The sequence below is a fragment of the Etheostoma spectabile genome, chromosome 9, assembly GCF_008692095.1.
Source record: "Etheostoma spectabile isolate EspeVRDwgs_2016 chromosome 9, UIUC_Espe_1.0, whole genome shotgun sequence".
Taxonomy (NCBI): domain Eukaryota; kingdom Metazoa; phylum Chordata; class Actinopteri; order Perciformes; family Percidae; genus Etheostoma; species Etheostoma spectabile.
Window position 1 is genome coordinate 18,998,908 of NC_045741.1, and position 14,199 is coordinate 19,013,106.

Consider the following 14,199-nt stretch of genomic DNA (forward strand, 5'->3'; position numbering starts at 1 on the left):
CGGGAAGTGAGTACTTTTGCCATCTCTGCAATTCAGGGTGAAAATTAAACAATCATAAAAGGGAGATGATGGCTCAATTGTTAATAAAAATTACGAAATTCATCACTCATGAATTTTAAATTAATTTTGTAAAGTGCGCCTTTGATGTACATTTAACAAAATAACAACGGCAAACAACGTAAAAATTATGTTACTTGTTTCTCAAATTGTATTCAATCTATTCAAGCTATCTCAGCTAAAACAGTGTGTATGGCAGAGATGGGAAAAGTACTCACTTTCCGTACTTAAGTAGAAGTACAGATACTTGTGTTAAAAAATACTCTTGTAAAAGTGGAAGTACTGATTAAACTTCTTTACTCAAGTAAAAGTAACAAAGTACAGGCTTGAAAATTTACTTAAAGTATAAAAGTAAAAGTAGCCTTGCGAATGACAACCATTTTTTATGCAAAGCTACCTGGAGCACACAAATGTTACTAGAAAGACGCTGAGGAACTGGAGAACAAGGTCTTTATATAGCAATGGCTACATTTTAAATGGAGTCTGTAAATATGTCTAAAACATAACATATAATAAGTTCTTGACTCATTAGCAAGATATGAATTCAGTTGTGATTCTGGGAGAATTCACAGATCCAGTTTCATTGTAATCTTCTCCTTAAAAAATTAAATAATCTATGTGTGTGCTCAATATGGCTTCTGGAAAGAAAATAAAGGATTAAAATAGAATGACTAAACAGCATTAATGAAGAAGTTCCCCAGCACATTGGCACTTCTTGATGCCTACTATCTCAAACATCTCTTTCAGATAAGGTCAAGGATGATGGGAATGTCTTGCTGTTTGTCTGCCGGATCTCTGTTTTCTTCCTTTTCAATTATTGTCGCCCTCCATACTACTATGTGCTAACGTTAGTGCCATCCATACTACTATGTGCTAACGTTAGCACCATCAAGCCTATTGATTTGCTGTGAATTAATGCAGAATGCAGAATCTGTTGAGTTGTCTTAGTCGTGCGTCAAATGCAACGTACAGTAGATATATTCCCATCCATTTAGATTGAATATGGTATTGATGACGTAAACAATAATAACGATAACTCCAGAGAAATTATGTGAAAGGTGAGGACTAGATTAGGACTGGATTAAAGCTGATTCTGGTTTCCAACTTGGCCCCAGGTGTGTCTGTTAAAACAGACAGAGACAACTTCTCTCTAGCTAAGTTTCCATCCACTTGTCAATTGAACGACAGTATCTGAAGTTCAGTAAAAAAACAAACTCATGCGAATAAAGCTGGTGGAAGTGCTGATGCTTCATTAAGACCAACGTGCAAACTAGCTAACAGGTGAAGAACACACCAGAATCACCAGCTAACTTACTTTAAATGTGAAGAACTATAGACTAAAAACAGGCTTAAGTGAACTGACAACATGAGTTATATGACTTACAGTTCTCAAAGACGCACACACACAATCTCAGCTGATTATCCTCCAGACAGCTGGTCTCTTTTTCTTTTCTCTCACTATTTTCTACTTGTGGCACGCGGAGCGCACCCGCTCACGGTGTGAGGCGCGTGTCCGCGCTATTTTCCGGCATGACAACCTCTTGTAAAAAACTAAAGTAACGAGCCAATTTTATAAAATGTAAGGAGTAGAAAGTACCGATGTTTGTGTTAAAATGTAAGGAGTAGAAGTAAAAAGTCGCCACAAAAATAAATAGTAAAGTAAAGTAAAAATATCTGAAAAATCTGCTTGAGTACAGAAACAAAGTATTTGTACTTCGTTACTTTCCATCTCTGGTGTATGGCTGGTCTGAAGTGAGCGTGAAGTCCAAACATTTTCCCTTTTTAAATACCAGTTCATATGTAAATTATATTGTGTGAGTATACATCATTTAGCTTTTGAAACCGGCCCCCAGGACTGTTTTTAAAAGAACATACTGATTTAATTGCAGACAGAGAAAGTATTATATTCCAGCATATCTTAATACAAGATACATTTTAGTTTCAGGTCAGAATTTAACATCAGCACATTCAGGGGTCAAGGCTGGTTGATGTTGTTTTTTCTGTCTATGGAGTGTTTACTGCCTGTGTCTGCAAATTTGAGTGACAGAAATGGGTCATGTCTATTGTACAGCAGGCAAACAAGAACTCAGTCATTAGGTTGTATAATGAGAAATGCAAGGGCATTCCATTAACATACATTGATTTTTTACCACCTTATTATAACCCTTAGGTAAAACAAGGATGTGTTGTCAGCGCTCTCTCCCTCCTACACAACAAACAAGAGGTTGTCTCTCGTGAGCTCTTTAATAACTAAAACATCAACGAAGAATAACTTATGTTCTGCAATATTAGTTTACATAAAACAATAACACTGTGAAAAAAGAGTGGGCTTATACCATTTATTTAGGAAAGCTGAAGACAAAAAGAAACACAATTTCAAAGTTAGTAAAAGACAAACATCTTAAGAAAACAGTAAGTATTTATGTCACAGGAAGTCTTTCTATGAAAGGTGATTGAGTTTAAATATAATTTAAAAAGAGCATTAAAAATGTTTGGCTTCATGTAAAGCTGCTTTCACCTTTGCCTTTTTTGTTGAAAAAAAACATCCTTCAACACTGAACGCTAGGGCTGGGTATCGTTAAGGATTTTCCGAATCGATTTGATTCCGATTCACAAGATGCCAAATCGATTTTATTCCCGATTCAGTTTTATTTTTGATGCAATATTGATTAGGTTAGGAACAGGTTCGTTACAATACCAATTTAGCTTGGATATGAAAGAGTTTGTACAATTGTGCAAGGTTCCCTCTAACCTGCTGCATTCTTGAATTATCAATGTTTACATTAAGAACTGACCCCAAAACAGTTACATTAATGTACTTTTTATTTAACATGAACACACAATAAAGTGCAGCTCCTCAGACTGTACAGCTAGTGAGTATTGAGTGACATTTTATTCAGATATCTTGAGGTGACACAAGGACCCCTTTGAAAATGACCATGCCAGTTTTTCCCTCACCAAAATGTAGCTTTGGAGGGTTTTTTCCTCCCTTACAAGCTAGCATTATATAGTTGATACCATTGGATTTTCTAGTTTCATATGATCCAAAGATTGTTTCTTGGATTTTGTGAATCGATCTCCAGCTATTTTCAACATCCCATGTTATACAAAGGAGTGATTGGAAGGTAAAAGTAACACATAAAACATAACAATTTATTTTACAGGTCCATGATTTCCTAATAATTTCAATGGAAGTTCCTGGAAAGAATCACATGTGTAATTTAATACTTATAATAGGGAAAATAGAGAAAGTGTTTAATTACTTCTCTTTTGAGAAGAATTTGTCAATTAGTCAGAGCACAGAAACTCAGCTGACCATGCAAAATGTAAAATTTGTCTACAGGCAAGAATAATATTGTTATGAAGAATAAAGATTTCAATAATAACTTAAAGAATATTTATTTTAATTAAAAAAGTAGTTCTTTCAAGGAAATGTAGATTGTCCCTATTATAAGTAACAAAGATCTTTCCAGTGAACTTTACAGCAACTACCATTAGGAAAGTAGCAGATTATGGACCCGTATAATAAAGTGTTCCCAAAACTCATGATGGATAGGCTATCTAGAGTAAGCAGGATAAACAGTTGACAAAACACAAAAAGGGTATTTTAAAGGATACCATTAGATTAGCATGTTTTAGGTCATAATCTACCAGTTTGCTATATGCAAACGAGCAAGTTTTTTCTCTCTTTCTTCCAAGTGGTTTCAGTCTTTGAGTCAACTTAGAAACATTTTACTGTAACATTTTTACTGTATTTCAGACTGTAATCCATCACTAACTATCTATCATTATTTATTGCATGTTTTGCTTTGTCAAAGTGGCAATGCAGTTGTGAGCAGGGATAATTGACTCTACCTGCATAAAACAACGCTCATAACAGGAGATTTAAGAGTTGGAAGCCAGAATTTTAATAGAAGGAATGATCACATTCACTGGTCCTTTTCAGATAATCATCCTGGCTGGGTCTTTGAATGCACCAATATGAATAATTTGCAAATGTCCCTATGCATTACAACATAAATAAGTAGTGACGAAAAATACAAAATAAAGGGCTCACTGTGATGCATTACTAATCTCAACAAAATTTTAGTCTCTGCCATCATTATAATGCACTGGAAGCAATGGAAACCAACTGCTCCCTAAAGAGTAGAAAATCAACCAAAAAACTAAAAATGTGTTTTTAAGTTGTAAAGTCCAATGAGGGAACAGTGTTTACTCTGATTCACTGGTATGGAAACTAAAGACTGTTGTTCTGAAAGAGCCAAAATACTTTAAGGAAATTGCGTTGATTTGGGATAATGTTTATTCTTAAGTGTCTTCAGTAGCCTGTCTTTGACACCACTGGTGTTGTAGGCAATTTAGCTGCTTTACTCTCACGTGTGTACATGTGTGTTTAAGTGTGAATCACCTCAGACAATTTCTTGACTGATGAATATTGAGTGTTGACATTTCTTTGAATCCGAAGGGCAGTTCAGTGAGCACAGTAAGAACTCTAAAGTAGGTCAGTGTATGCACGGCCTCTTCGCTTAACTAACATTTGGCTTAAGTTAGACTGCAAATGCAACAGCCATCATTAGGACTGCACAATTAATCAAACTTTAATCAAGATCACAATTTTGGCTTCCCACGATCAAATTTGCGTAATCGAGCAATATTAGTGAGGAAAATAGATACAGATGGCAGTTGGTAATACGTCGGTCACAAGGTTTACCAGTTTACTAGCAAAACGCAACATTTTGTCCCGTCTGTGGTGTTTGTCAGACAACAGCAGTGACCAGTGCTACTTAGTGTCTGTTAGCTCACAGGGCTCTAGGGTGCGACTAACATTTTTCTTCTAGGTCGCACCGGTCGCACCTAATGTCCTCGCATCCACTGCCTCTCCACAAACGAAGCAAATCAATATGGTTTAATTTTGCGTTACATGACCCATTTCTTCTGTAAAGCCGTGCCTGTGTTTGGATCTCTCCTCTTACTCTCCGCGCAGCCCCCCACGGCTCCCAGCAACAGAGACAGAGCGGCGTCAGCATATATACTTCTGACATTTGCCCACAGTTTTAATTATTATTAACACAGCTGTATATTGTTAAGCATGAGAGACAAACCTGTATTTGTACCAGAGCCTGCTGGACCCATTCATAATGAGTCAGCCGTCACTCTGTGAGTACGTCGATCGCACTCCCCCTCTCTCCCTAGCTTGTTTAATCAGTTATTGTTGAAAACAAGTGAAGGAGCTTTCACAGAGATACATTTATAATATATATATATATCTCCCAGGCTATTTATTTCAGATAACTTTCATTTACATGTGTTGCAGCTGTACCACATACAACTTCAACATAAGAGAAATGTAGCACAATATGGATGTGAAAGCCGTTATACATACACCTTATGTGACTATAAAATTTGTTTTGGTTAAAATCAACAAATAATCGTGATAATTAATCATGATCACAATCTTGATCAAAATAATCGCAATTATCATTTTGGCCATGATCGTGCAGCCCTAAGATATAGCCTATAAACACACATGCTAGTCTGGCTTACCAGATGTCCAGTGCTGGGATAAAGCTTGGTGTGCTGAATGTCAGGTGTTCATTTCCCCTTCCACTATCTCCACTATCTGTTTTGCAGGTGCACAGTCCCTGCATCAGGAGCTTAGCGCCACCCAAGGCGGTTGTGATTGGTCTAATAAATTAAAAAAAATTCCCCTGTCCCAGAATAAGCGGTGTAGCCAGGCCATTCTCCAGCACTAACACAGCACTGTAGACAAAGGTCTGGCTATCAAAAACTACACATTTTCCGACCCTGTATTCATTGCAGATAATATGTAACCATTTGTTAGCAATAAGAATTCCTTGTGAATTATCACATTACCACAATGTGTAATGGATAGTGTTTTTTTAGATTCTCCTCAAGTACCAACATTTATTGAAATCAATTAATGTATGAACAAATACAAAGAGAACAACTTGACATTGACAATGCATAATATATTACGCCTCGTTCATACTGACATTAGCCCCTATTTCATTTGAATGATTCCAGCATTGATGCAGCAGGGTGCCATGCAGAGGGCCCATGCAAAACCTTTCTCCACACCACAATGCAACATCATTCAGCAAGGTGCTGCATTTGCCAATGAAATATAGACAAGATTCCATTCCAGGTAGATTAACTTTTAACATGAACTGCATATTTCTACTCTTAAGCCTTCAAATTAATATATCTGTTACTAAGTTCAGGTTCATAGATCATATTTAATAATGTTATCTTTGTACCTGAAGAAGAATGGCCCAACTATTGCAGCTCCTTGAAACGCTGTAACACAGAGCTGTTTTCAACATACCAAAATGACAGATAAATGCCATATTTGTAGCAACTTTATATGGGCAAGCCCTTCAGTGGCCCCTTGACCAGCAGGGGGCAAAGTATGTTACTATACCGGCAGTACACTGGTCAACAACGGCAAGTGACATAATAGCCACAATCCTCCCTTCCATAAAGCAGGACAAATATTTCTCTTGAACTAAATTGTAGATGTCAAAGACTCCTTTTCAGTTCCAGCATCAGTCCAGTGCTTAAATCAGTCATCTGGTATAGGGGAGTTACAGTTCCCATGGTAGATATAGACATGTCCAACACAGCGATAATACATTTGGAACACGTCTCCGTATCCGTGGTCCCTCCACCAGGTGCACAGCTGACGGTTCCACCCACAGGCCAGCGAATAAAACAGTTCAGGATGCTCCATGCCAATCATGGTGAAGAAGTCCTGGTCCCCCAGGTGGCCCCTGAAGCGATAATGGTCTGCTAGTTTGGCCACATTGCTAGGCTCCAACAGTTTGTTGTAGAGAGCGGAGTTCCTCATAGCACCTAGGTCCAATAACATCACACCGCTGTTGAAACCTGGGCGTCCGTCAGGAGGAGGATCACCTACTCTGGTCTGAGGGTTCTCCTTACGATACTGCCAAAACGTGTGTCTGCAAGAGAGACAGCAAGAGGTTTACATGACTATGAAACATTTTGCTCCATAAAAGAGCCATGGAATGTCACTCGTGAAACAGGACTCAAGTACAAATGCATCATCTTTTGAATAAATGTAACTTATTGTGCAGTTAACAATTAAGCTAGCTAGCTTGCTAACTGATAGGTTACCTCATCAGCCACAGTAGCTTGCCAACTAGCCCTTCTCAAGCTTCCAGCACCTTTTCTGCAAGAACACATTACATTTTTTTTTTGCTTTCCCCCTTTCTGGTGTCTCTGGGCACCAAGGTTGATCTGATTGCCTTCAAATTAATTTTTCCTCTTATGCATACTGACAACAAACCTAAGCAAAAAGGTAGCACACATGACATACAATAAACAGATTCATTCAAGTGGTTAAAAATATAGGATGACTGGAAGATGCAGGTGAACAGTCATGTATGTAAAATACAATAACTTTTTGTCTTGATTGGTGTTTTAATTGATAGGTGATCACATATCATATAAGAGAATTTTTCTTACTTTGATCTCATCCATATGCACAGTTTGGAACTTGTGCATCAATGGTGAAACGCCTCACTCATATGTTTTTTTTGGGCTGTTGCACATTTAAAGTGAGGGTAAACTCTCAATCAGTCCACGTTTGCTGAACAGACTGAAAGCACTGTGGCCAAAAAACAGGAAGAGAGCTGGTCCAGCAATGTCAGAGCATGTTGGAGTGCCAGAGGCCAGTGCCAACTCAGCACCCTATTCTGCCAACATACCAACTCTGAAGTAGCTAAATGACACAGAGCTTCATTCAACAAGCATTTATATGCACAAACATTACTTAGGCACACACAAGTAAGACCTTTTGTGGGACTTATTCCCAAAGTTACCCTTGGCAAGAAAAGTTTCAGCCTAATGTAATAGTGCTTGCTTTATATTATGTAATACATGATATAGTGTAATAAAGGCTCAATATTTTTTGGCACACTTGACTAACACACGTGCCAGCAACAGTCCTGTTGTATTTGTAGGTTGCATGAAAAATTTGCTAGGTAAGATCCGCCATGACATTTATGAAAATATGGAAAGTACATCCATCCATCCATCTATCTTTATCTGCTTATCTGGTATCAGGTCACGGGGGCAGCAACTCCAGCAGGGAACCCCAAAATTCCCTTCCCTGAGCCACATCAACCAGCTCCGACTGGGGAATCCCGAGGCGTTCTCAGGCCATGTTGGAGATAAAATCTCTCCACCTAGTCCTGGGTCTTCCCAGAGGCCTCTTCCCAGCTAGACATGCCTGGAACACCTCCCTAAGGAGGCATCCTTACCAGATGCCCGAACCACCTCAACTGGCTCCTCGGATGACTGAGCTTCTCACCCTATCTCTAAGAGAGACGCCAGCCACCTTCCTGAGAAAAACCCATGTCGGCCGCTTGTACCTTGGATCTCGTTCTTTCGGTCGAGACTCAGCCTTCATGACCATAGGTGAGGGTAGGAACAAACACTGACTGGTAGATTGAGAGCTTTGCCTTCTGGCTCAGCTCTCTTTTCGTCACAACGGTGCGATAAAATGCATGTAATACCACAAAGTGTCTGTGTAAAACATACAGGTTTCTAAAGTGGGACAAGACACTGAGCTACAGGAAAAGAGCGACACTTGTCAGAAGTAGAGTTGTGAGAAGAAGGAAGTGATATTTGGGTAAGGGCCAGTTTATTGACCTAAGCTAGGACAGTTGTCTTGCATCCAGAAAAAGAGATTTACCCACCCCCTTTAAAGTGTGTGTTTAAAGTGTTTGTTTGCCTATTCAACCCCTGATGTATGAGCATTTGCGAGTTATTTATCTGATCTCTTTTTTTTTTATTGGGGTGAAATGTTCGCTTCCACATAGTTCAAAATGCTCCTTCCCATATACTGACTGCAGCAAGTGCAACGATGTTTTAATCTTCCCGAATATGAAGGATGAATGAGATTATTCCTAGTTCTGACCAAGACTAAGGAAACCTACGGTTGATTAAATATTAATAAGTGTGTTAAATTAAAAGACATGGGGATAGAAGACAGACTGAGCTGTTGCAAGGCAGTCACTTTAGTAAAATAAATAAATACAAAATCACCCTTTAAGTCACATTAACAAAATCAGCTGAGCTCTGCCTGCTCACTTGATGCAAATAAACACATGTGGGAAAATTGTGTAGAACAATAATTATTCATATTGTAGAGATTACCTCTTTCTTTCTCTGTGCATCTTGATAGACTCTAGTGGGACCGGCAGATTCTCTGAGTCATGTTTTGATATTATTACTGACCTATATTCAGCAGCTGTAGCTTGTCCACACAATTTTATACCATCTGTTTGTTTGGTAGCTGGGGACTTGTGGCCTTTTTGGAGCATTTATTATTTTTAAGACAAACACTGGGTCTACGTGGCCTGAGACACATTCAGGGTGAGTAAGTTTTACACAGGAAAATTTTCCATACTGCTGGTTTGACATTAGAAAGTGGAACATACTGACAGCATACTGGTTATATATTGCGCAACAAGTTTTCGTGGTTAGAAATTAAGAGATAAGACACGATTGTTATTATAAATTTTACTAACAAGGATTATAATAAACCAGATGGTTAACACCATTTCTTCAATTTCAATCTTCAATTTTTTTCCATTTTGATCAGGGATCAGATAAACTTTCATTTTCTTTAAATTATACTTCAATTCATCATCACTTCATCAATGAACTACATTAGCAGCATTAAATATGCATGAAAATATTTTTTCAATCACATTCTTACATAAATAACATCAGGAATTATTTACAGAAGAACTGCAGGCTTGATGCACAAAGACGTGTTTACAATTACTAGCTTAGCTACATCCCTCAGTTATATCAAATACCTCTGGGTTGTTTTTGTTTGTTGTTTCAAGGAACCAAAAACCCAGAAAGAGTTTGGCCTCACATAATACTTACATAATAATTTATGTATTATAATCTATATAATGCATGGGATAACTTCAATATATACAGCATATGCATCATTTAAATCTTTTTTGTAAACTCCAGTCCAGACTGATCTCATGAAATGGCGTATGTATGACACGCCAATTTAATGCTATCATTGGCATATTATCAAGACACATACTCGCTTTTTAGTGTGTTTATCAACGCTGTTTGGTCTCCATTGACTTACATTACCTTACGATTGTGTGTCAATTGACGCCGTAGTGAGTAGTGTGAAAGGGCGAATTGCCACACAGGGAGGTTGGCTGGGGTGGTAGATGGGTAAAACACAGGATTTCACCCAGGAGAGCGGGGTTTGTATCCCATGTGTGGTGTTTCCTAAAGCCAACCCCGTTCTTTTACTAAACTCAACAGTCGCTTTCTTCTTTTCCTAAACCCAACCTGGTTTTCTTTTCCTAATTCCAACCGTTTGTCCTTTTCTTGTTTTCCTAAAACCTGCGTGACCAGCCTCGCAATAACACTCCATGTGGCTTTATGAAGTGCAACGCAGTGTGTATGTTTACTCTGTGACGTTGCAGACTGCCGTCCCCTGTATACAGCGTAGACAATAGCTCATAGTGTGTACAGATAAAACGCCACTTGGCTTAAGAAAGTTGGCGTATATTTTTACGCAAAGTCATGATGCCATGTTGCTCAGTCAAACCAGACGCTCTGTCAGTTCACATCTCCATCGTTTCCTGCCTCCAATTTTCACAGTCAACCTGTCAAGTGAAGTTTCTCTCTCATTTGCAAGAGAATGAAAAGCCTTAGCAGGTGACGTGACTTTCTGTGCTGTTGCCGCATCCAAATGTGTTCTCAACATTGTTCAAGACAAGAAACAACCTGCTCTCTGAAATCTGCATAAAAACACTCACTGACACAGGGGAGTCTGGTTTTTGGGTACACAAAGCAAATGTCTGGCCCTTTTCATCATTAAGTAGTTTGGCAACACGCAGAAAGCCCCAAAAGAAAATTCCAGATATTTTAAAGTCAAGATTTAATTTGATTTGATTTTAGGAACAAAATTTGGGCACTCAATACATGGAGCTTAAAGAGGGTGACTTGCTCCTTGCTAATGACTCTCATTGTATGTTTTTGCGGCTTTGACTTTGACACTGTGTGACTGGGTCTTGTCTCTAGGGTTTTTAAAAAGATTACAAATGCAGCTGCAGAGAAAAGACTTTTTTTCTCATAATTAACTTTTCATTGGCAGGATGTGCTCTGTATGTGGCTGGTGGGAGGCTGCATTCTCCTGCATAATGCTCTGTCCATTAGCACCAAAACAGAGTGGGGGCTGAGAGCTCTCTACATGAACTATTTCCATTGAAGCAAAAAAGCAAATCCCACATTTGTCAAGCTTGTCTCTCATTCACATAATCTCTCCTGTCAGGCTCTTTGAAGCAGTCAAAATATTTGGCTGTTAGGTCTTTTTGAGCTTCCCATCATGAAATTCTGTTAAAACTATAAATTTCACCTGCTTGACAGACAATTTGGTTCTTAGTTCGCGTTTGCGGTAAAGATGTTGGGAGATACTTTCAACTCATTTTTCCTAGTTTGGAAGCTTTTTGTTAATGTTGTGTACCCCCCAGTCAATACTTCACATATTATTTTGCAATGTAATGCTTGGATTTGTATCCAGAAATTGCACCTGACATAACCAGCCCCCACAGTTTGCGAAAAAAAACAACGTAATTATGTCCTTCATGACATTGCACACGATCATGTACACATACTGGCCTATGAAAGTTTTTTTTAACATCCCTTAAATTTGAACTGGTGAGGCTGTGCATGCTAAGAGGTACAATCCACGGCTATGTTGGTTGTGTGTTTTTAAAAGAGTGTGTCTGGGCGCAACATTAGCAGGAGATTCCCAGGGTTAGAAACCCACTGAGCCAGAGTGGCCGGGCAGAGATACAGATCTGTTTGGAAAGGCTGGTGCCAACTGGAGTCTGGCAGGAAAACTACAACTCCACTACTAAAACAGCTTACACAGAAACCTTACATCATCGACATTTACAGTATGCAGACTAAGCTTTACTGTCTTGCATGCGTACACAAATACTTCCCAATGATAACATACTTATTTCCCAACTTTTTACTCCATGACAACCATGTTGTCCAACAAATTAGGAAAAAAGACACTATGTGACAGTGTATATATTAGTAGGGGTGTCCTGATAATGTTTTTTGGCCCCGATCTGAATCCTTTAATGTTGTGTATCTGCTGAGCCGATACTTAAGATTTACTTAAATGTTGATTAAATATGTTTCTGACATATTGAAATAATAACTGTAAACTACTAAATTTGGCACAACTCAGTTTGAGAAGTTGCTACCTTTATGGTTCCTACACTGCTACTCTTAGCTCGTAGTTTAGCAAATCTGTGTATTTTGCCAATCCAGGTGTCAGAACTCAGAGTTGCACCAGTGTGCAAAAAATATATTCAGTCAAAATTTTTACTAATATATGCAGTGAAATGTAGCCCGTCTGTCATTGGTGGGAGTACAGTAATGGGATTATTTTAGCCGATACCACAATATGCCCAGATACTAATCCTCAGGACCTGCTCAGGAAATCTCTAGATAGAAAATTCATTACATTTGAGGACAAAAATTATAATTTCTTTATGCAATATTAAAAGCAGATTAAAAGACAAGATTCCCTTTTGGCTAGAGCCAAGAAATCTCTATTCATAAATAAGTCATAAGATGTGAATGTGAACTTAGGGAAGAGTGATGTGTACACTTAGAACCCTCAATATCACCAGTAATTTGCATAAATGAAAATATAATGCCTTGAGAATTTCCTTAATATGGTGGAGGTTGTTTAAAAACTTGCACACACATATACATCTTAATATACATTTTAACTAAAATCAAATGTTTTGATTTGTTGTTTAATTTACACAGTCTTTAAAATCCCAGAGGAAACCACCTGGCTGTATGTTTATCCCAGTAAGCAGATCCTCCATGAAACCTCCCACCTGGCCTCATTTACAGTAGCCACACACACACACACACACACACACACACACACACACACACACACACACACACACACACACACACACACACACACACACACACACACACACACACACACACACACACACACACACACACACACACACACACACACACACACACACACACACACACACACACACGTCCTGTTTTGATGGTGTGGCTGGATGGAAAACAGTGAAGTAGTCTAAACGAAGCAGGCATGTTTATATTACTGTCTTGGAGAAGAACGGAAAAATCAACTGAGGAACAAAAAGCTTGAAAGTCAAGAGTCCCTTGAGTACACATACACGCACACTTTATTGCTAGTAATAAATATGAAATTTGGATGAATAACAACTGGTGTAATTATTGAGTGGTTTGTGTGCATCTTCATTATCTTAATCTGACACTTCTGAACAAAAGTCAGTAGGAGAAAGAAAAACTGGTTTGGAGGAGGTGTAAAGTGAGAGGAATTATATGGAAAGATCTTTATCCATTCCCAAAGCTTCTTACTTAAGAACTTACAAGACTGATATGAAAATGCTTAAGTGTGCACAAGTTTATTTCAACTATAGGAACTCAAATGACAACTTTTTCCCCATTCAACAAATCAGGCCAAACTTCTCAATGGATGAAACTTCTGGATCTGTGATTAAAGTTGTTTTGACACAAGAAAAATAACACCGAAAGTAATGACAAAGACTAAGAATCCAACTAAGCGTTCAATGCTAACGTTCAATACTTGTTGTGACTCTTCCACAAACACCCTTCCAGTGTACACATTGCTAAAGGTATAAGCTGTGTTTATGGAGGATAAAAACAAAGGTCTCAGAGGGCGGCCTGGTGTGCAAAGCTCAAGGTGAGAGGAGGGAGAAGTCTTGAGCTCTGCAGTGCCACCACGAGGCGCCATGACATAAAGTCAAAGTGGGTTCGAAGAATTTACTTGATAAAAGAGGGTTCCCAATAGAGGGTGATAAATGTTCGAGGGTTACGAGATTCCCGCAGTACAGGAGTCATTCTCCCTGTTGGTAACGTGGACGGATATAGCATTGAAATAAATGGGAGTGGGCGAGAAGGAGTTGGAAGATTTGCGAGGCATTTTGTTTTAGAAACTACTTTTGTGAAACTACACAATGTAATTATTGAATCATAGAGACAAGGGGA

The 14,199-nt window shown here is 38.5% G+C and overlaps 1 protein-coding gene and 1 long non-coding RNA gene across 2 annotated transcripts in view; one reads left to right on the plus strand and one right to left on the minus strand.

The window, feature by feature from the left end:
- The window catches only part of LOC116696226 (uncharacterized), a 25,204-nt gene extending 14,528 nt beyond the window's left edge, over positions 1-10,676 (plus strand). Inside the window, exon 3 of the long non-coding RNA XR_004333661.1 lies at positions 10,093-10,676. This is a non-coding gene — a long non-coding RNA (uncharacterized LOC116696226). The remainder of the gene's footprint in view (positions 1-10,092) is intronic.
- xxylt1 (xyloside xylosyltransferase 1) overlaps positions 2,938-14,199 on the minus strand; it is a 38,427-nt gene continuing 27,165 nt past the window's right edge. Inside the window, exon 5 of the mRNA XM_032527054.1 lies at positions 2,938-7,037. Coding sequence (XP_032382945.1) covers positions 6,641-7,037 — 397 coding nt within the window. The 3' untranslated portion in view covers positions 2,938-6,640. The remainder of the gene's footprint in view (positions 7,038-14,199) is intronic.